Source organism: Gastrolobium bilobum, unplaced genomic scaffold, assembly GCF_033153095.1.
Source record: "Gastrolobium bilobum isolate Gb01-03AN ecotype WA unplaced genomic scaffold, APGP_CSIRO_Gbil_v1 utg4294, whole genome shotgun sequence".
Taxonomy (NCBI): Eukaryota; Viridiplantae; Streptophyta; class Magnoliopsida; order Fabales; family Fabaceae; genus Gastrolobium; species Gastrolobium bilobum.
The window spans coordinates 164,116-187,649 of record NW_026897253.1 but is presented as its reverse complement, the minus strand read 5'-3'; the positions used below and the strand labels follow the sequence as shown (position 1 = coordinate 187,649).

At 32.9% G+C, this 23,534-nt stretch overlaps 4 protein-coding genes across 6 annotated transcripts; 2 read left to right on the top strand and 2 right to left on the bottom strand.

Annotated features, from left to right (window-relative positions):
* Positions 1-2,195: 2,195 nt before the first annotated feature.
* On the bottom strand, positions 2,196-7,812 carry LOC133305268 (solute carrier family 40 member 3, chloroplastic). Of its 3 annotated transcripts, none has more exons than XM_061505438.1 (13): positions 7,324-7,812; positions 7,005-7,221; positions 6,862-6,925; positions 6,134-6,352; positions 5,883-6,055; positions 5,701-5,775; positions 5,171-5,272; positions 4,968-5,085; positions 4,728-4,874; positions 4,046-4,152; positions 3,830-3,943; positions 3,003-3,303; positions 2,196-2,484 (listed from the first exon to the last, which is right to left on the bottom strand). In XM_061505438.1, the coding sequence occupies exons 1-12, from the start codon at positions 7,476-7,478 to the stop codon at positions 3,010-3,012; spliced, it is 1,785 nt and encodes a 594-aa protein (XP_061361422.1). In that variant the 5' UTR covers positions 7,479-7,812; the 3' UTR covers positions 2,196-2,484; positions 3,003-3,009. The 3 variants fall into 3 exon arrangements, with proteins under 3 accessions (XP_061361422.1, XP_061361424.1, XP_061361423.1); XM_061505440.1 differs by having other exon boundaries at positions 7,032-7,221; XM_061505439.1 differs by having other exon boundaries at positions 7,005-7,228; positions 7,325-7,812.
* Positions 7,813-10,481: 2,669 nt separating this feature from the next.
* LOC133305260 (putative pectinesterase 52) lies at positions 10,482-14,273 on the bottom strand. Its single transcript, XM_061505421.1, has 6 exons — positions 14,206-14,273; positions 12,126-12,278; positions 11,869-12,028; positions 11,238-11,468; positions 10,904-11,130; positions 10,482-10,653 (listed from the first exon to the last, which is right to left on the bottom strand). The coding sequence occupies exons 1-6, from the start codon at positions 14,271-14,273 to the stop codon at positions 10,482-10,484; spliced, it is 1,011 nt and encodes a 336-aa protein (XP_061361405.1).
* Positions 14,274-15,083: 810 nt separating this feature from the next.
* On the top strand, positions 15,084-16,195 carry LOC133305258 (high mobility group B protein 10-like). The gene is made up of 3 exons (XM_061505420.1): positions 15,084-15,268; positions 15,707-15,782; positions 16,034-16,195. The coding sequence occupies exons 1-3, from the start codon at positions 15,084-15,086 to the stop codon at positions 16,193-16,195; spliced, it is 423 nt and encodes a 140-aa protein (XP_061361404.1).
* Positions 16,196-18,129: 1,934 nt separating this feature from the next.
* Positions 18,130-20,004, top strand: LOC133305279 (pentatricopeptide repeat-containing protein At5g48910-like). The gene has a single exon (XM_061505451.1). The coding sequence runs from the start codon at positions 18,136-18,138 to the stop codon at positions 19,831-19,833; it is 1,698 nt and encodes a 565-aa protein (XP_061361435.1). The 5' UTR covers positions 18,130-18,135; the 3' UTR covers positions 19,834-20,004.
* Positions 20,005-23,534: the final 3,530 nt, after the last annotated feature.

Here is a 23,534-nt window from a genome sequence, read left to right as displayed (position 1 = left end):
TTGCACGACTTCGAGCATGAACACTGAACACTATAATCCAAAGATGCCATGCGAAGACAATAGCACTATTTTTTTATTTTATTTTTGGAAACAGATCATAGCACTATTGAACATTGGTCTAGTACGTGATTCTGTTCTCGGAAGAAGGGGCCCAGCGTGACGGATACGTGCCGTTCACTGATAACATGTTCTTGTTCGCGACGCCAACTCACCAATAATTTATGGGTGCATATTTTCTTATGTTGTAGGATAGTAGGAGAGAAAAAAAGTAGAGATAAGTTAAATGTGAGTCCCATATTTTAAATTAAAAAAGAAAAGAAAAATTAATTGGCACGGAAAACGAATTTGTGTAGGAAAAAATTCTTATCTCATGTAGAAGGAGATAATGATATCCCATAATTTATATACCACATTGATACGTAACGGCGTCAACACGGCGCGCCCTATTTGCTTTTTCATCGAGAAACTCTCAAACCTAAACATGTTTGGGCCTCATCATGCCTATTACTTACAAAGCCCATTTGAGCTGTACATCACTTTTTTATTTTTTTTATTTTTTTATTTATATAAACGAAAAACGAAGTTATTTTCATTTTTTTATTTGTTTCAAAGATTTTTTTTATTCATGATAGTTCTGCACCCTAAGATCACCACAGGTGTGTATGGCACATTTTCTTAAAATCTGGGAAAAAGCTTACAAAAATCGCAGTATGTAATGTGTTTATTTATGTTAGGAAAAAAAAGTGAACAGTAAACATTGGAATGCACCTTTCTCTATTCCATTGTCAATAATTGTAAACATGGACTGGCAACTTTCCATGAAAAGAAAAAGAAAGACACAGAAAAATATAGTAAAAAAACTAATCTGATTGAGACAACTATTGTCAAAGTGAATGTAACTAAATGGAAGCTATATTGGTCACTTTACGAATAGATTTCTTCCCAGGAGAATCTAGGCCATTAGGAAGATACTGTAGTGTTTTTGCTTAGGAGGAAGAAAAGAGTTTTTTTTCTCCCACACGTCTTATTTAAAACTAGAAAAAATATGTATAATTAAATTAATGATAATTTCTTTTTTTAAAATTTAAAAAAAATAAAAAAAATAAGAATTGAATTCAAAATGAAAAACTATTATTAAAAAGATAAGGTAGAATACATGCTTATTATTATTATTTTTTACCTACTTTACTTTCTCTTCACAATCTTAACCAATAATGAAAAGAGAGAGAAGAAAATGTTTGTTAAGATTTTAATTTAATGGTTTCGATAGAAAGGAATATGTTATACTTATTACAAATATTATTATCGTTGGATCAAAATTAAATCAACGGTTACAAAATAATATCAAGTGATGAGAACCGTTGATATAATTTTGATCTAAAAATAAAAAAATTGATAATAAGATATAGTAAAAAAAAATAGTAATAAGTATAACCTTCCCTCGAAAAAAATAGATAAAGATATTATTATGTCCCAAGGACAAAAATGTCTAGTAAAAAGACTAGCGGATTACTCTTGGATCTAATAAGTGTCCTCTCAGGTATATATGGACTATATATCTTTGTGAGAACCAGATCACTATGCACAAATAACAACTTTAGCCAAAAGGAGAGTAAATGTACACAATAACAATATAATAATATATAGAAAAAAAATGTCCATATTTACGAGCTTTATTTTTTATTTATAGAAATTACCTATAGATAATAAAATTTTAAACCTTTGAAACCTTCTCAAAAAATCTATGTCCAGATTCATTATTATGGCATTAGAATTAGTATCTGAAATTGATAGTTTCCATATATTATATTGATTTTCTCTTTCCATTGCTCATTATTTAGGCTTTATATAATGTGTAACTCTGGTATAGATTCATAACAGATATTATATTTACTTTATGTATTTTTCTCAACACCTTTATATCACACTCTCAACCAACTCTTGCTATCTTCCTGTCCTTTAAGTATTTGTTGAGATTGTAATCAAAGTGTTAAAAAAAGACTAGATAAAATAATATGAAAAGAAACAGACATAATATCCAATCCCATAAAAATATAACTATTCCAGTAATATACAAGCGATAATAACAGTATACCCCGAGATTCCGTTTCGAATTATTAAACTCAATCAGAATCACCGCAACATGTGTGTCCAATTAAGAACGCTAAGTCACATTTTCAAACCCCGGAAAAGAATTCAAAAATCAATAAAATGCTTTACAAAAAGTTTGTACGTGTCGGACCTAGACACCTAGCTAGTTCAATTTTGTAAGGTAACGAAGGCGTGTTACACATTTACATGATTACAGGTAAAGCCATCTATTCGTCCATACAATGAATATCATTGATGAGGTGATAAGAAAAGAAAGCGCCTCAGGCTCCTGTATTAAGTGGATAATCACCCCCACGATGATAGTTTTTTTCAATATATATTGGTTCTTGTCCACATCGAACAGCCTTTGCACTAAAGCAGCTAATGGAACAACTGCACAAACAGAAGTTATTGGTTAGATAAAATATTGTTAGACCACTGTTGAGATGATGAAAGCACCATTAGAATTCATAGAACTGGATCCATTGCTGTCTACATCAACCAATTTATTGAATATTTTGAAGAATTAATCTTCTCTACCTTTCTTCTTTTTTAAATACGCTAACATTTGGGGCTTCGCCCCTTAATGTTATCAAAAAAAATAAAAATACGCTAACATTTGAGATTTTAACCTAGGACATTATGCAAACTACCCAAATTCCTTACTATTAGACTAATCCAAGTGACTTATCTTCTGTGCCTTTCTAAGACTCTTATTAACACTAATAAAACCCTCATACTCAGCCGCTAGCAATGAATGAACTACTAATACAAGGGATACCTAATACCAAAGTTGGTGATGCTAAGAAAAAAAGGGCATTTTTGATATGTTTTTAAATTACAAGAGACAGGTCAGATAGAAAAAATGTTATAGTAAACTATGAATTATTATTAATACAAGGAATACTCACATAAATATCAAAACTGAGGATCATAAGAAAAAAGGCTTTTTTGTTCATCTGTTGGATTCAATAACCATCTACAGAACATCCATGCTGCACCAACCACTGATAGAAGAGACAACATTGCCAAACATCCAAAATGAGAGGGATCATTTGCAATTATTGCAACACCCAGCATTACAGACTCTGCCAAACTAGCAACAGCAACCTCTGTCGTCCCAATGAGATTCGCTTTAGATGATGGGATCCCGGTTTGGATAATCTGAGCCCCTACAACATCATATGACATGTGTCCTAACCGCGACATAATCTGCGCACACACAAACACAGCAGTTTATGCACAAAAATTCAAAGTGGACAAATTTGACGAACTAATTTCACGTCAAAAATCCAAGTTTGAAAATTTCCAAAATGAATAAACTGTGCAATTTGGGACATCTCACAATCGTTATTTCCTCATACAAGAAGCTTTCTCTATTTTAACAAATATTCAATTACAATGACCCATTGCAACTTTATTCAGCAGAAAAATCCTGTCCTCTTAGTAAAACAACAAAGGTCCAGACAACTTATGTTCAACAAGCTAAGTCTCGTTTTCTAACAAATGCACGTTGCATTTTAAATTAAGAGTTTAAAGGATCTAATCAGTGGTTAAAAAGTATCCTTAGAACTGAATACCTTGAACATTCAATATCACAGTTTAGGTCACTAACTTGGTATAAGCTGAACTTGGATCCCTATCAGATCTACCCCAAATGCCATGATTTAGGCCATTCTAATTTATAAGCTTCAACATCAATGATCAGTGACAAAATAAAAAAACTTTAGTGACTTACAATCAGAAACAAGAAAATAAGAAGAGGGCTCTGATGAGAAATTGATCCACTCCAATATACAGCAACAGCCATGCTGAGAAGTAAAGCTTGAAACACCAAACCAACTGCCCCAGCCTGGAAAAGAGAATTTTTTTCAATAATCTCATAAAATAAGTTGTCATACTTTCCCATCTGCAAAATTTGAAAATAAAAAAATAAAAAAGCTGAACAAAAAACCTTTAAAATGCCAAATTGCTTGACCAGAGTTGACGACACAAATGTTGCTGCAACACCCATTAAAGCACACATTCCGCTGAATCCTCCAATGATAGATGGATGTAAGCCTGCAGACCAGTCAAAAAATTATCCTGGACTTAGGATATGAACCAAAAAATATTCCCCCACCCCCAAAATATAAGCAAAAGGAAAGATAAAAGAAATTACAGAATGACATTGAGTTACTGGTTTAAATATGGTATAGAATGATTTAAGGGGACCAAATTGAAGTGGAGATACAACAATAAACCTTACAGCAAAATCTATTCCCTTTTCCCTTCTGTCTTTTTAACTGTTTGCCACAGCACTCAGTTTAAATCAGAACTTTATACTACGGAAAACATCAATTCAATTTTTTTGGGAAAAATACAATTTATTCTAGACTATGAGTGTTATCATTGAAAAGAGTAACTAAAGAAAAAAAGAGAGGCATAGACTGTTAGTCCAAGCTAATAGTGTATAAAAGATTTGACAATGAAAAATAAAAATTAAAAAAACCCTCTTGGTCAATTACGACAACAACAGCTTTCAAAAAACTTGAAATCAGGTGCTTCACTATATTCTTCCCCGCAACAAATGATCTGTTAGAAGTGAAAGAAGTTTCCCAAATAAACAAGGTACCATGGAGGAAATTTTCACATACCATGCTGTGTTAAAAATGCTGTCATCAAACTGCCTGGTGTAAGAACAACATTGAAGTAGAGAAGCACCCATGCAAGACTAGCAGGAAGAACTGGCTGCCCGAGATACTCCTTCCAGCCAAGCTTGATGGCTTCCAGACCTTTTAGCACTGGTTTGCCAACACATAGAAGTAAGTACATTTAAAATTAAAATATCCAGACAATGAGATGATTTTCTAAAGAAAGATCAGTTTAAATAATACCGATACTATCAGCATCTGGTACAGAATCTTCACTGAATGTTCTACAACAGGTTTGTGAAGGTTTAGGCCGGTCAAGAACACCAGTAGAAAGCTTGTTGGCTAAACAAGTGAAAACAATCTGCAAATTGAGAATGGGGAATGAAAATGAAAACATCTTCCAACTTATGGAAGAAATGGAACAAGAAGAAAGGCAGAGAAATTACTGTAACAGGCAGAAACCCCATCATTAAGCCAGAAGCGAATTTCAAGCAGGTTACAGGATGAAATTTAGAAAGAAGGACTCCAAAGAGCAATGCCCCAACTATCTGCAAATGAGCAACTCGTAAGTTTCCTAACCACAGCTACTATAACTGACACTTAATAAGCCAGTTTATGAATATTTCATTTAACTGGAAAATGGACATTATGCTCTGTAAGCAGAGAAACATATAAGCTACCTAATCAACTGTTAGGGTTAGAGAATATTAGTTAGTTAGAATAGCTATGTGGAGTGGTTCAAGTTAGAGTTGGAGAATCAATTTATATAGCAGGAAAAGGTAGAAGAGACAATTCAGATTGGTTAGTTTTGGGAAAAACAAACCAGTGGCTCAGTTGTAATGGGCATCCGTTCTCTTTAACTGTCTAACATAGCTATTATAACTAACTAACCATTGTAACTACTAACTAACAAACTAGAATTTTCTGACCCTAACATCAACTTAATGTAAATATAAAAAATTAAACAAGCAAATACCTCACACAGGAGATCAATTCGATTCAGAACTGCATTTGCCTGCGCAAGTGCAATCGGCCTATTCACTCCTGCCAGCTGTAGAAAGAAACCACTGAAGATCAGAACAAGATTTATTTTAACACAATTTTTCCAAGTAACAAAGTACATGTCAAGAGATCAGGGGAAGCTCTGAATGACAATACCAACACAACCCAGTCACGCTCATTTGCAACCCCCAAAGCTACACCACATAGCCTCTCAATAGCCCCAGCTGAAACCAATATGACAAACCATGGACGTACAAGCAAAGCAGACACTGAAGTAGGACGCACAGAATGTGCATGAATAATCATTGCTGCAGATAACAACTGGGCAGCTGCCTGAAAATAAAAGAGTGATCTTTTTAGGAAAGATAGCTATATCCTGCTTGACTCTATATTGCTTATCAAACAACTTGCCTGAATGATAGTTAAGCAATTATATGCAGGTACTCTGGGGAAATGGTCCATAACTTTGCCAACCAAGGGACCACCAACAATTATAGCCACTTTGGTGAAGAAACCCATCACAGCAACTGGCAAAAGGCTTGGATGAATCAAGGCAATGGCAGAAGGCCAAGCAAAATTCCAAAGCTGCTCCACTATATTAGCAGCTATGCAACTACCATAGAAAACTGAAAATATATAACCTTCAAGTTAAGAGATGCTCAAATGATTCCACCTCACAGTCATCAATTAATATAGATGGCAAAAGACACGGAATAAGATAAGAATTTCAGCATTAAAAAATAGGCATGAAATCAAAGACCGGCCATGCTAATATCAATTGATTCCACTCAGTGCATTGGAAAGGCTTTTTAATTCTTTCCATTCCAAGAGTAAATTAGGGGATTTTGATTCAACCTAGTGCTTAATCGCGGGAGGGGGGAAGAGACCCATTTTCCAACAAGCAAGAAGGAGTCAGTTTTCCATTGTATAAAGAACATCACATTTACCTACAAAGCAACTAAACACCCCAAAATAAAAGTGTAGTAGTGTTAGTCTGTTATAAGTTTTTATCTTATCCCCCAAAGAAAACTCCAGTTGATTAAAGTCAATACAAAAATCAGTAATAGAACTATGACAACATTGTCAAAAAAGAACAAGCTATGGTTGGAGTTGTTAAGGTTGAGAAATATCCCACCATGTAACCCAGCTGGGTGGGCTGGAGTAGCTGCAAGGGCATGTTGCTCCTCTTCGGACAAAACCTGTGGAGCACACCATAAAAAAAGATAAGAAACAGTGAGGCAATGCTTAACAAACCCTAAAATAAGGAAAATAACCTACAGGTAATGCTGTCAAGAGAGTATCTACAAATGTGGCTTCGGTTAGTAGGTTCAAAGACTCAGTCTCGAGAATATCAGATTTCAGTTTAACAATTGGCACCGGGCACTCAGGTTCAACCACCAAAGACCCTCCATTACCCTGATCCTCATCCTTCGTAACATGATCCAAACGGATACCAGTATCTATTATTGAACATTTGGAACCAAAACAAGCAAGTCTGTAACAAAGAACAGAAAAAGAGATAACAAATAACCATTACCTCAAGAGTCCAAATTTGAATTTTTAGTACTCAGGAACAAGAACAACATCAGAACCTGACCTGTGAGAGGCATAAGGGTAATAATTAAGGTTCAACCATCGGCAAGAAGGGAAGCAATGGCGTATTCGAGAGGAAGGCTTCGGCGACGACGAATGAGCTTGAAGAATGGAGAATTTGCCAAAATGAAGAGAGAGGGTGGCCGTAGCAATAGCCATAGTTGCTTCTGCTTGTAAAACTTCAAGCTCCCAAACTTGAAGAACCAGCTGAGTCTTGCCCAACTCATGCAGATGCAATCACAAAACAACTACACAGAAAAAAAAAACCCTTTTTCCTTTCACCCTTCGTTTTGCTTCAATGCTCATCCCAGATAACAAACGCACACTCTTTTCACTATCCCCAAAATCAAATGAATAAATCCCTTCGCTACTTTTTTGAATGAAATATGAGACTTGAAGAAAAAGAAATTCTGGGTTTTTGCAAAAACCTTATCTTTAACGTGGGAGTGTGCTCCGTGAGGCTAGATTTTCCGTCTTCTGGGCGGAGAGTGCAACTGGTATCGTTTGTATGGCCATTTTATCTCTTTCTTTGGTGAAACTATAGCGCTAGAGGCTGTCCTATAATGCCACGTGGCATTGTTATTTTATCATTTTACATACACTTGTCTGGTTGGCTTTCTTTTTGTTTTTTTCTAGCGAGGAAATGGTTTGATGCCGTGTTTTAAAACCCCACCTCGCTCCCGGGTTGACCGGTCGTCGATGAAAAACAAAAATTCATTCTTACTTCTTTTAAACTTTTCTTTGTCAGGAACCTTCTCAAAAGAGGCAGAACCGAGTTAGCGTAGTGACCCCATTAGAATATGAGTTTTGTACTTTGGTCTCTTGATACATTAATTAGGTTGTGTAATATTGACTTGTGATTGTTTTTATTTAAAAAAAAATTGAAACTTTGATGATCGTTTTATTTTTTAAACAAATATAATATATATATTTATATTTTTTAATATATAAATCTAATTGTTCTCCTCTCTCCCCCGACCTAGATGTGACCCCTATTCACCTCGTTGCCAGGTCGAATCTTCGGGCCGGTAAGAAATTTCACGTTGTTGAGTTGCTGCCAGGAAATTGAGTAGTCAGATGAAAAACAAAAATCATTGTTTAATCTTTTTTAAATTTTATTTTTGGGGAGGAGTTATATTTACAACCCAAATAGTTTACAAACTCCATTACAATATGAGTTTTAACCGTGTTGATTCTCTTGATACATTAATTAGGTTGTGTAATATTGACTTGTGATTGTAATTCGTGAATTATGTTAAGTATATTTTGAATCTTTGATGATTGTGGTTTATTTTTTAATGCTTTCATATAGGATATATATATTTATATTTTTTAATAAATAAAACCGGGTCAACGTAGTGACCCCATGACCCCCGGTTGAGCCCGTGACCCCTGACCTCGGCCAGGTCGATGGCCGGGCCGGGTTTTTAAACACTGATTTCACGTTGTTGAGTTGCTGCCAGGAAATTGAGTAGGTCAGAGTAAGATCATTAGTTCAGAGTAATATCATATGTTTAATCTTTTTTAGTATTATTTTTGGGGAGGAGTTATATTTACAACCCAAATAGTTTACAAACTCTTACAATCATATTTTAACCGTGTTGATTTCTACCAATCAACATTTGTCATTTTTTGTGAATTAATAATTAATTAATAAATTTAATTTGCGAAAATCTTAACCGTTGATTGACGGAAATCAACGGTTAAGATATGATTGTAAGAAGTTGTAAACGAAAATAGGTTGTAATTAACTATAACCTTCCTCTATTTTTGGAAGAAATTTAAAATCTTAATACTAGGACCTGTGCAAAATTGGACTAGTCACAAAATTATGAACCGATTTGAATATCTTCAAATAAAAATAAAACAAAAAATATAATTATACAAAAGTAGGGAATTTTTTAATGTGGTCAAGGATCATTAAAAAATTGACATCTGTATTAATTTTTTTTTCTCTCTTCTCAATCTTTTTTCTATTTCTCTCACCATAGTTCCATCCACTGAATGAATTTTGCTCTCGGAGCACTGAAACTTTGCTCCAAAAGTAGATAAATAATGATAAGAAAAGAGAGAAAAAAATATTAACATAATAGTTATAAAATTATTCTTATTATTAATTTATCTTTATATAATTATAATTTTTTCAGGTTATCATGTCATCTTTTATTTAATTTAATTCATTTCCCTCTGGTCGGTTTGAACTTTAATCTGATTAAGGATTTGACTTCTTGTTCATGAGCCGCAATGAATTGTGCCATGTAGCATTGTAGAATTCCACAAATTAAGCAACATCAGTGTCCAGAGGAGGTCCAGTTACACTCAATTATTTTTCAATAAGCCCAGAGAAATATCTCTGGAGCGTAGAGGCTTAAAGCCCACTAGGACAAAAGGGAAATACTACATCTCTGAAAAAGAAATGAGTTGTGTAATTCTGTTGTTTCTTAATTTCCATTAGTTTTTCAAAAAAAAGAAAAAAAAAAGAAAAGAATTGAGTTTGTTGGGTGGGATAAGAAAACTAACGTTATCATTTATTTCTGCCTAGATTTGCTCCATCCAAATGCAGGTATTGGCGGCACCCTTGATGACGTATTAAAAGATGTCATATTTTTGGGACAACTTTATGTTGATTTTTCTATTTTATTAGAAGATATATTGCATACTTTTATACGTATACATTTATAAAAAAAAAATAACAACCAGCATATCCTCAAGTACCTACTATTGTCTTCACTTCTATAATTTTATGAAGCTAAATTTGTCACACCCACCTTGTCCAAGAACACCTTTTTTCTTCTGAGTGCCCGAAAGAGTCGAACTTCGAAATTTAGCCAATGGTAAAGTTCGATAGTGCTCAATTCTTGTGATATCATAGAAACGAAGGATCCACAAAGTGATACTTTAAAGTTCAAAAAAAAAAAAAATTTGGGTAAGGAAATGAGAGATGATCTCTAAGGTAATTTTGAAAAGTCACAAGAAATAGGAAGAGAAAGAATAAGGAGAGCAAGAGAAACACAAGGAGTGTTATTATTTATATACATATCATATTTATTTGTAGATAAGAAATGCACAGAATTTATTTTTGATTACAACTGGAATCAAACACTACACACCTAACACACACTACACACCATTAGGCTAATCCTACACATCATTGAGTCCATATCACATCGGTAATTTTCCAAGCCATCCATCTTGATCAATGAATGCTGATATCGAAAATTGACTCATCATTTGTGAAGCATTGACTGGGATCGTCTTGTTCATCCACTGGGCGCGATGTGTAGTATTAGCAGATAACCCTTTACAGTCAATCTCAGCATAGGTAAATTTGTCCCTGCATATTTTACCAAAAAAATAAAATAAAAAATTAGCCTGGTTTATATTTGTTTATAAGTTAATTATGAGAAAAGTTATGAAATAACACTAAATGATCATATATAATTAAAAAAAATAACCATTTGATACAAAAAACAAAATATAGATAACACAAAATTTGAAAATTAATGAAACGTTTACATTTAATACTTTTTTAGTTGAAGATATAAACATAAAATTGCTTATAATGCTAAAGGAGTAGAGCATACTCATGTTGTGCATAAGTCCAAGAATACCATCCTAGAGGAGCAACCGCGGAAGTTAAGTTTGTTTCATAAAATATAACTCTGGAATAAGGACCCCAAGCTCTTCCTAAGAACGTTTTTTCCCAACCAAACACAGTACCCCGTCGAAATATAAAACCACTCGTGTCATTCAGTGAATTGCGTCCTTGGGCCGTTATGAAACCCGCGGAAGTCGCCACAATTAGACAATCCTAAATTGAAGTAAATGATGAGTGATTAATCAACGACAAGTGCATAAAAATCTTGTTACAAAAAAAGAATAAAAATATAGTTCCCCTCATGTTTATGTATTATGTACCTCGTAAATGGATTGACCCGCGCCAAATATGAAGTCTACAGCACCAATAATAGTGCAGTTTTTGAAGTAATGACGACCTTCTACGTCCCATAATGTATCTTGATAACCAACGAAACTACAATTGTAAAAGGCCGATTTGTCTCCATATACCCTTGCCGCTAAGGCTGGCATGGCATAGTTTTCAATTTTTTTATAGTGCAAATGCAAAATTGCGGCCATATTGTACGAATTCTGTCAATGAACAACAAACAAAAACATATAATATATAATATAATTATGACTTGTGGATGATATGAATTTTGTTGATATATATATATATACACGAGGAATGTTATATTTACAAACTACACTAAGTATGACCGGTCATACTTCAATCAAACTTCAATCAAGAGTGTATGACCAGTCATATTTAGTGTTATTTGTAAAAAAAGAAAATTGAAAAAGAAGATTAGGAAGAGAATGGAATCTATCTAAAATCCTAAATTGAATTAAAAATTAATGATACTTACAGGATAGGTATTGAGATACTGTAACTGATTTTAATAATTAAGACAAAAATAAACTAATTTAATAATTAAAAATTAGTACAAGGATGAACTTCGATAAGGTGAGATATTTGAAAATAAAGAACCTCAAAAGTAATTTCCTTTGCAACAACATTGCTTGGAGAAGAAGTGAACGTGGCACTGGTATCTGTTTCTAGATGGCCATTGTATGTAATGATGGTGACGTCTCTGCCTTGGCCTTCCAAGATGATGCATGGTTTATTATAGGGAATATTAACCTTCTCCCTGCACACAAAATAAGCTTTGAACTAGTTCAAAATATATCCAAAACAAAAACAAGACGGTAGAGGGAGTGATAGTAATTTGGCTGAGATTATGTAACCTGTACATGCCAGCACTTATATAAATTTTCACCCATCTGTTATTGTTGACTGGTATTGTATCAATGGCAGCTTGAATCGTTGTGAAATTTGCTTTGCCATACTGTGCCACAGTGATATTATCTGAAATTGTCATGCCACCACAATCATCTCCTCTACAAATAGAGAAAGAACAGATAATGAACGTAATAAGAAAGATAGTGTTTCTCTGAAGATGAAACTCCATGATAGTTGAAAGATGATTGAGGCTGAGGTGAGTATTAACACAAGGAATGAGTATTATATAAGACTAGAAAATGAAAAGTTTTTAATGGTTGTTACTAATCTTAAGGGATTTACTCACTTAGAGTGGGATCTTTTTTACTCCTGTTGGTTAGGATTTTTTATTATATAAGATAGGGTTAGTAATTTTTTTTTTTTGGATAATATTTTTTAAAAATATCATTTTAATTTTTTTTTTTTAAATTTGCTTTTTGACAAAGTTATTATCCAAATCCATAAAATTATTCAAAAAGTTTTTTTTTTTTTTTTTTAAATAACTCTTCCGAAAAAAATCTATCCAAACATATACTCAAACGAGGGAGAATGATTGTTCGAGGGAGTGGCTCCATGATAATTAAAAGATAATTGTTATTTACAAAAAAGAAGAAGAAGATAATTGTTGATTTAAATGAAGATTGACTCAAGCAATGGTAGTTTTTTTTTGGATATAATGGTAGGAATTAAACACACCTAATACAAAATATTCAAAATTTTCATCATTAGACCAATCTTAATGGCTTAATAACCACTGTAGTTAACCTTATAAAGAGTTATTAACTTAATGGTTTTTATTATCTTGCATTTGGTATTGGTTTACACAATCTATCAAACATGTTTTTTCAATATTAACATTCACAACATCTTTATCCCAAATTAATTGGGGGTAAAGAATATAAATTTGGTAGGCAAGGAAATTGAATAATTTTACTTTAAACGTCAAATTTATAATAAAATATGATATAATGAGTAAAAATATATAAACTAATTGAAAACATTAACATATTATAGTAGTTATTTAATTATGAGTTTCGAGTTTATTATTTTCTTTATTTATTTTTTTGGATAAATATTGGTGTTTGAATTCCTAACAAATCCGAATAATTAAATTTTGGGTTTGTTCTTCTCCACCATTTCCGCAACTACGACTCTCGAGAATTGAACTAACTAATTTTTAGGAAGGTCAAATCCTAGGATTTCATTAGGTTATCCCAGGATCAATTACTCTTAAATTTTTTTAATTTTTTTATGAGTAATGCAATTAGGGGTGAAAGTGGACTGGGCTGGGTCAAGCTTTGCTCCCAAAAGTCTAAGCCTACGCCAAAAAATTTCAATTTGACCTGGCTCAAGTCTAGTACAAGTCTAACTGTTAGTATAAAAAAACAAATTCTTAACATGACCCATTTATAAAAAAATAAATGGTCTGGCCTAGCTCGTTAGCATGTTAATTCTTAACTCCTAAGCAGAATCATGAATCAACTTTTACAAAATACTCAAATTTTGTTGCTAAACCAAAAATCATAATTTCACCGTCCAAATATAATCATGAATCACAACAAAACTCATACAATCTGTATTTAAGTCACTTCAAAAGCAAAATGCTCAAATTAAATAACATATATTTCATCAGATCCAACAAACTAATCCATACTATGTAAATTAAAATAACTACATGAATCCAACAAACACCTGTAGTAAGTATAATCTCTCCCAAAAATCTTTTAATATATTCATATACACAATCTAACATGTTGAAATATTGATTCCTCCTACATAACAAATAAAGTCAGATCTCTATTAAAATATAATCGAATATAATTAAGTTATAAATAATTGCAATTGATTAAATTTATATCTTTTGTTTTTTCTTCAAGGCATAATTATTCTATTTTATTTTATTTAAAATAAATAGTACAATGTAGGCCAGCTTGTAGGCTTATAGGTCAGGCCTTGTGAAAGTGGACCTACGGCCTTTTTATTAAACAAACTTTTTGAAGACCCAAGCCCGATCTATTTTACGAAATATACTAGATCAAAACTGACCTGACGTAGGCCGAGCCGTAAGCCCCTGGAGCCCGGCCCGTCCTAATTTGACCCCTAAATGCAATCATGTTTTTACACCAACAACTCTTAGGTTCCTTTAATTTTTCTTTAAATCTTTTATGATAAGGAATTTTTTTTATCTAATTAATTTAAAATCCAAATATTCCTTTATAAATTCACGTGATTTCAGAGTTTTTGATTTTTTACTTAATTAGCAAATTTCATCTCCAAAACACAACCTTTTCTTTCTAACTAAGTTGCTTATGAGTATTTATATGGTTTTTTTATTGATGGTTGATAATTCATTATGAAATGTTATATTTATTATAAAATCAGATTTCTTAACTCAAATGGAGTGTATGCGAATTGTGCACGTTTCATTTGTGAAAACAGACAGGGTTAAACTAATATCATGTTACGAGAGTGTGTCTCATGTTATGACATAAATTTAATGTGAGTCTCATTAAAAAAAAAATATAGGATCCACTTTGATTTTGTGTCACTCACAAGTCACATAAGATAAGCTATCTCCTTCAACGTGAGATTAGTTTATCCCAAACAGATAAAATAAACAGTTTATATAATTTTTAACTAGTCGACTAATTATGACAAAAATAAGTGAATGATGACCATATCATATCATTATTATTTCCCTTATCGTATTATTATGTAAAAGGTAAAAAATGAAAACTGCCACGTACTCAGCGCGTGTTGTGTAGCTGTCGCAGAGGCATAAGGTCTCTATGTCCCATTCCACATGCGTACATACAATCCCCCGAACTATACAACACATATCAAACAAGAAAAAGTAAATAGGTTTGGTATTTGATGTTTGAGATTGAGGGTTAGTTTAGTTTAGTTCAGTTACTTGTTTAAACATGCAAGGCAAGGAGCAGAAGATTGATCCATCTCCATCAGAGACCCAAGTCAAGGGCTTTCAAAGCTTTGTCAGAACCAATGTAAGTGCTGGTGGGTCCCATGGAAAACAATGTTATTCGGATGACTCAGAAAGCTTCTACATCAAACTCACTGAGTTGTTAGACTCCTCTGGACTGACTCTAATGTGAGTTTGCTTTGGCACTTCATTTTATCCTTAATGTGCTCCCATCAGCACTTAATTTTTTTTTTTTTGGTTATATTTGTGTTATGGGTGGTGAAATTTCAGCTGAAAGAAAAAAAAGTACTAGGAGGGAGTTTATTGGTATTTTTTTTTAATTTTTTTTGTCTGTTTACTTATTTGTTTGGTTGGTTGGTGAGAAATTGCATGCAAAAAGGGTCGAGTCATTTTTTGTCTTGGTGCTTCCTGTGTAGCTGGTGTTTTAAGTCTATTGTTTTCTTCTGTGTTGTTGAGTTGAACACAATATTGTTATATAATAATAGATGACTGCAGATGGTGATGGGAAATATGAAATGTTATTTTAATTTTATTTGAACTTATTTGGAACAAAAGTGTGATGTATCAAAGGTATGAATAATGCTCTATTCTAATTCCACTTGGCAGTTTCAATGCCCGAGAAACATTGTTGGACTTGTACCTGTTTTACTTGGAGGTGACCAGAAGAGGAGGATATCACCAGGTATATTGGCCCATGATCGACATTGACCTCACATTTAGTTCTATTTATTTGTTAATTGGTCTGAAATGTGTTTATGGCTATAAACTCTGGAGCTTCTATGTGCATATCAAATTTATTCATCCAAATCAGTTGTGGGTCTATAATCTAGTTTTATCAAGGGAGGCTAATATAATTTATACATATCATTACATGAATTTGTCTCATTTCTTCAAATTTAATATCATGTTATGGATTCCGTAAAATATTTACAGGTTGGTCGAGAAAAGAAATGGGGTGAAGTTGTCTCTGCCTTAAAATTGGAAGGCAGTAATGTGAAGTTATCTGCTCAAGTTGAAAAGCTCTATGCACATCTTCTTTACCAATTCGAGCAATTGTACTTCTATAGGAGTCCTGCAAATCAAGCTGGAGGTTAATCTAAGAGACCAGTTTGTGGTTATTTTAGTAGATATTGATTCAGTAACACATATTTGATATATGGGGATGTTTCTTTTCAGTTTATACATATATGATTTACGTTTACTGCTGGGAGATAACAGGATATTTCAAAATCTTCATATATATTATATTATGTCCTGTTAACAGGACATAGACTTGGTTTTTTTCTCTTCCCACACGTTCTCTTTTTTCTAAGGTCCACTTAAGAGGAAGCAGAATTCAACGGCTAGTTTATCTCAATCAAAGGATATTAAAGATGGTGAGATGGTAACGAATTTGTGCAAGGACTGTTCTTGCAAAATGACAGGTTTGTTTGCTTATACTACTTAGCTGAACAATTTCCAAGTCCTTAGACAATACATTTCAGTTTTCTTTGGTATCTAATTGTTCTCTTGGATGAGTTCAAAGGTAGCTCATGTGAATTAAGAGGTGTTTATGCAATGCTTTGGATTGCAACTTTTAAGCAGGGGTTGTAGAACAGCCAGTGCTTCTACCGTCACCCTCAAATGACAAAGAAACGAAGAAACGCAAACGTGCTCCAATGAGACAAAGGAGTGCCTATCAGATTTTCCTCAAGCAGGAATGTGCTCGATTGAAAACTTGTAGTCAGGCCTCAGATGGGTCAAGAATCCTACGCATGGCTATTGATGCATGGAGGAAGATGTCTGAAATTGAGAAACAGGTAAAGATATATCTTTATTTATTTTTGTTTTTTTTTGCTTGGAATTTGTCACTTTTGATTACTTTTCATGCAGCCATATGTGGAGGAAAGCAAGAAGAACAAGGAAAAATTTAAGGAAGCAATGATCACTAACAATAAACAGCAGAGCATGCAAGATACCAGGGAAGAGAAGAGGCCTAGTCCGTGTGGTGACTACCATGTAACTTCACAACCTGAGGCTGATGACTCCTTTGTCAATAAAGCACCCCAGGATCCCTTGTTCCTAATTGACTTCGATGCTTATGGTTCACTGGATTTGCCAACTGAGGAATCGAAGTAACTCTATTACTCTAGTTATAGGTGGTGGGTCTTTTTTGCTTTTTGGGGGCAATCACTATGCATCCATTAGTTTTCTCTTTTTCATGACTCAACCCAAGCTGCTATGTATATATATGGTTTTGAAATAGCAGCAACGGGGTTGGAATAGTTGGATAGCATCATTGCACGCCTCTTTCACTAGTGAAGTATGTATTTATATATTAAAGGCTTGTATGGTAACGCAAACTTTTGTTGTCATGGTTCCTATTGAAAACTACCCTCCTTTTGGGATGCAAAGACAACTAATGGGACTCAACTATGGAGGTTATTCCGGATAGTACGTGGGGATGAAAATTATAAATCTTAATAATCATACTTACGGATTGAAATTAGAGCACTGAAACTTGCTCAAACACTTGCACACTTCTCACATAGATGATAGATAAAACTGGTGTTACTATGATTTTTTAAGCATGATACGTATTACCTTGCATAGTTATTGTAAGTATTTATTTCTTAAAATTATCTGTTGGCATTTTATAGAGAATTGTTTTCATGAAAAATAGTTAAAAAATATATATTTTTTAGAATTTTGTATCAAGCATCGAGAATCATATGTTCCGGTGACAGGTTTTTGTTTTACTTTCTATTTTGATACTTCCTACATAGTTCCAATACTGATTATTAATTTTGTTATATAGTTCTTCATAAAAAATTAAATTTCTGTTCAACAATATCAAATAAATAAAATCTTTAGAAAATCAAAAGGACCTTGGTAATGTTAATAACACAAGGTAAATGTCAAACAAACAAAATAATCTTAAAGTGGACCCAGCGTGTTATAATTTCAATCTCTTACAATATCAACTCAAATGTTATAAATCTTGCTGCCTGGTCTTACACGTAGGCTTTTGCCAGAAACTGGATAACTTTGAGAAGATGAGCACCACAGCCACAAATTTTCCTTCTGGCTTCAAACCAGGAAAGCTCTCAACTGAGAGCACTCCCACATCAAAATTCTCACAGAAAACAGTCCTAGACATCCTCAATCATAAATGCTTCAATTCTCTACAACATCTCAGGCAGGTCCATGCTATCATATTAAGAACTGGTCATTTTCAAGACCATTATGTATCTGGCACCTTAGTAAAGTGCTATGCGAACCCTCATTTCAACAACTTCGGTTTGGCAATCAAAGTCTTTGATAACATCCCAGGGCCCAATGTTTTTGTATGCAATATACTTATGAAAGGGAGCTTAGAGAACGGGGAGCCATATAAGGCTGTGTCATGTTACCATAAGATGGTGCTCTTGAACTCTAGGCCTAACAAGTTCACTTATCCTACTTTGCTTAAGGCATGTGCAATTACAGGTTCAGTTAAAGAAGGGGTTCAGTTTCATGCCCATGTAGTGAAACAAGGGCTTAGTGGTGATGGTCATATTAAGAGTGCTGGAATTCAAATGTATGCATCATTTGGATTTGTTGGTGAGGCAAGAAAATTGCTTCATGAGAGTGGTGACACTGATGTGATTTGTTGGAGTGCCATGATTGATGGATACTTGAAGTGTGGTGAAGTGGAAGCAGCTACTGAGTTGTTTGGATGCATGCCTGATAAGAATGTTGGCACATGGAACACAATGATAAGTGGGTTGGCTAGGTGTGGGATGATTGAGAAAGCAAGTGCTTTGTTCAATGATATGAAAGTGAAAGAAGTCTCCACTTGGAATGCTATGATAGGGGGGTTTTCTATCCATGGCCAAGCAGAGGATGCAATTGAGCTTTTCACCAAGATGCAGGAGGAGAAGCTGAAACCAAATGGTATTACTTTCGTGGGTGTTCTAAATGCATGTGCACATGCTGGAATGGTTGAAAGAGGTCTAGCATTATTGAATTCAATGAAGACAGTGTATGGGATTGAGCCTGAGATGGAGCATTTTGGATGTGTAGTTGACCTCCTAGGAAGAGCTGGACTCATGGAAGAGGCAGAGAAGTTTATAGAGTCTATGCCAGTAAAGCCTAATGCAGCTGTTTGGGGAGCACTTCTGAATGCATGCAGGATACATGGAAATGTTGAGCTAGGAGAAAGAGTAGGGTGGATTTTGCTTGATATGGAGCCTCAAAACAGTGGTCGTTATGTATTGTTGTCTAACATTTATGCAAAGGCAGGAAGATGGGATGATGTTACTAGAGTTAGAAAGTTGATGAAAGAGAGAGGAATCAAGACTGTTCCTGGAACTAGTGTTATGGATATTGGTGGCACAATTCATGAATTTAAAATGGGAGATGGTTCACACCCACAAATGAAAGAAATATATCTGATGTTAGAAAGGACGATGGAGAAGCTAAGGATAGAAGGGTATTCACCAAATACCTCTATTGTATCCTTTGATGTTGAAGAGGAAGAAAAGGAAACTGCGCTTAGACAGCATAGTGAAAAAATTGCACTTGCTTTTGGACTTCTTCATACAGAACCAGGAACAACTCTGCACATAGTGAAGAATCTAAGGGTGTGTGAGGATTGTCATTCTGCCTTTAAGCTCGTTTCTCAAGTTTATAGTCGCAATATTATTATGAGAGACCGTGTGCGCTATCATCATTTCAGAAATGGAATGTGCTCATGCAAGGATTTTTGGTAAGGTGTCAAATAGATGTGTCAATAGAAGCTAAATTGACTTTGTTTCGGATTGTGAAGATAAAATTTTATTATGAGTAGTAGAGCTATAAAAAGGATACACTACTTTTTGAACAATAATGCTAGCCAGGCTTAGCTTGGAAATAAAAAAGATGGATAGCTATAATGCTTTACAACTAATACAGAAGATGCATTATTTTCTTATACTAAATATTGTATATTGATTACTGATAGGTATGACAATTGTAGTTATTACAAGATACAAACAGACAATAATCCTAGGCGCATTCAGAATGAAAACCATTCATTGTCTTGACTCTTTTTCTGCTTCCAAGTTGAACCTTTTGGTATCACCTTGCAGAGCAAATAACGCTGGGTCAATACATACAAAATGAAAACTATTCCCTTCATGATTAAGCTGCATTAACCACAATTTATATAATCTCAATTCTAGAAAATGGTATTTTACTAAGCAGAAAAGGTCATATTTTAATACATATTCAATTTTGAAATCTGAAAACAATCTGGTTTCAGAGGGTGCCCTATTTCTCTTTTGTATGCTATTGGAAGGAGCTGATTTTGATTGATTTCAAATGAAAGAGACTTTATAAAATATATATCCCTCCTTAATCATGAATAATAGCAAGTGAGAAGGAAAGATCTTGAGTGGGTGAAATATAGTAGTTGAAGTGTAGAACATATTCTAATTATGTAGATCAATAATCAAAATGTAGTTGTGTCCTTTCTGAAGGGGTTCTTCCACGTGAATGGAGGTGGCCAACAAAACTATGGTAATAAGGAATATGGCAATGACTCAGACAAGAGAAAATTCAATTTTGATGAGAAGCAACCTAAGTGGTTTTTTTTTTATACTAATTGTAATAAGTCTTGCTTCCTCGGTAGGTTTCAACCAATAATTGACATTTCTATATGTTTCAGTACATGCTGGAAACTGTACTAGATAAAACTCTTTGACACGAGTCCTTCATTATTTTCCAAAAAGTTGTCCAAATTCCCTGTGTATGTAATTTCTAGATGGAGTTTTAAAGGAAAGAAATGAAATAATTTTTTATTGGAGTAAATTATTAGGGTAAAATTAAAATTTATAAATACAAATTTAAAATAAAGATAAAATTATAAAATAATTGTGAGAACTCCAAAAAAATTAACATACATTTAAAAAAAGTTATCTCGCAAGTCGCAAGCTTTCAGTTTTCTTCATTAATTTTTTTTTATAAATTTTTTTATAAAATTAAATTTAGTTAAATTTTTTATTTAAAGAAAAAAAAACTATAGATAAGACATGCCAACTCACTTTATTGGCTTTTTGAAATAAATTGGGCTTTTATCGGTAAGAGAAATAATGGGTCTCATCCCCATTTTTCTCTTTCATTCCTTTATGCTTTCTTTCTCTATCAATTGTGTATATGGCAGAGAGAAATGATTTTCCTTTATCAGTGTCTCAATCTAGCCCCTTTTGAAGTTTTCATATTGAAAGACAAATCCAAACGTATATAAACCTGATTAATATTCCTAAAGCACGCTTAAATTGTTATTAGTTATTGATTTTGTTTAGATTTTGCACAAAACCAGTGATATAATAAAAGTCTTCCCTCTTTATATCCTCTATCCGTTCCTGAATTAAGATATATGGAAAACTATAAAGACTGACATAAATTTGTTACATAATCAAACCTCCCATATTTTATAACAGATTTTGGAGAATATTGTGTGTTTGTTATTCATACAGTTTACATGGACGTTTCTAAATATTCTATCCAAATAGATCCTAGAGATCTTAACTTCTTCTACAGATAACTATAATGTAGCTTCTATCCAAACCAAAATCACAACTTTATCTAAACTACTTTTCAAGAAAATACACTGCCTAGAATTTTGGAGAATAAAACCAGCAATGAGAGAGTTACGCATGAAGCGAGTTCAACAAGAAAGAAAAAATAACTAAATTAAAAGCTTTATTTTGGCAACAGAATTAGAAGAATAGAGAGAGATTCGATGAAGAAAATTAAGGAGACGATATTGAGATAACAGATAGATATTTGAACTATTTTATTCTTTTTTCTTATATATTTAATAAACTGACAATTTATAAAATTATAATTTCAACAAAAATAAACAAATCTTATTTTTAATTAAAAAATAATAACACTCAAGATAATTATTAACAAGAAAATATAATTAATTTTAAACAATTAAGATAAAGATAGACTAGTTTAATAACAAACAACCAATATAAGAATAAGCTTGTGTGCAACACTTTGTTATACATATAAAAACTAAGATTGCCGCTAGGCAAACAATGATATAAATGACTGACCTTCAAAATTGAACATCAATCTCTGGTCTAAGTGATTAAAATATTGCTGCAAACTGGTATATAAACTAGTCATGTTTCTTATTTTATTTATTAGCACAAGTACAATACACTTGGACTAGGGGTCAGATCCAAACAGAACGAGACATAATCAAATGATAAGCAACCTGACACAGCTTTAAGATAAGTAACCATACTAGGAATCTGCTACTTCCTTGTTTGTTGTAATAGGATTATAACCATAAAGTCTTGTGAGTTTCTTTTTTTTTATTTAAATTTTTTTATAATAAATTTTTTTATAAAATTATGTTTGATTAAATGGTTGATTTAAAAAAAAAAACTAAAAATAAGACATCCTAACACATTTTATGAGACTTTTTGAAATAAATGGAGCTTTATTTTAGTCCATTTTGAAGTTTTGATTTTAAAAGACAAATCCAAACGTATATAAACTTGATTAATCTCCTAGCGCTCGCTAACATTGTTAGTAGTGATTGATTTTGTTTTGATTTGCACAGAACCAGTGATATAATAACAAGACTGATATAAATTTGTTAGTTGTTACATAATCAAACCTCTCATATTTTATAGCAGATCTTGGAGAATATTGTGTGTTTGTTATTCATACAGTTTATGTGGATGTACAAAATATTCTATCCAAACAGATTGTAGAGATCTCAACTACTTTCCAAACCTAAATCACAATGCAACTTTATCAAAACTACTTTTCAAGAAAATATACTGCCTAGAAATTTGGAGAATAAAACCAGTAATGAGAGAGTTGCGCATGAAACTAGTTCAACAAGGGAAAAAAATAAAATTCATGTTGACAACAGAATTAAAAGAATAGAGAGATTTGAGAAAAAAAGGGAAGAGAATTAAGAAAAGATACTGAGATACTAGAAAGATACGTGAATTATTTAATTCTTTTTTTTATATATCAATAAACTGACAATTTAAAAAATTATAATTTCAACAAAAATAAATTAATCTTATTTTGAATTAAAAAAATAACACTCAAGATAATTACTAACAATAAAATATAATTAATTTTAAACAAGGGTTTATTGTTTCTCAGCAGCTAAAGTTATCTCCTGTAACTTCAAAACTACGTCATTTTGAAGGTCGGGAGAATTAATGAAGAGTGTTCCAGTAAATTTCTTTCTTTCTTTATTATATGAATTTTACCAAAATATCATTTATTAATTCACCTAACCCTCAAAACGACGTAATTTTAAGGGTCACCGGATATAAATTATCTCATATGACTAGAGAAACAATAAACCCTTTTTTTCCATACAAATGAAGATATTTATCTCCTATTATAGACACAAGATGTGGTGAGCCTCGCAAAAGTTGTTTGATACAAT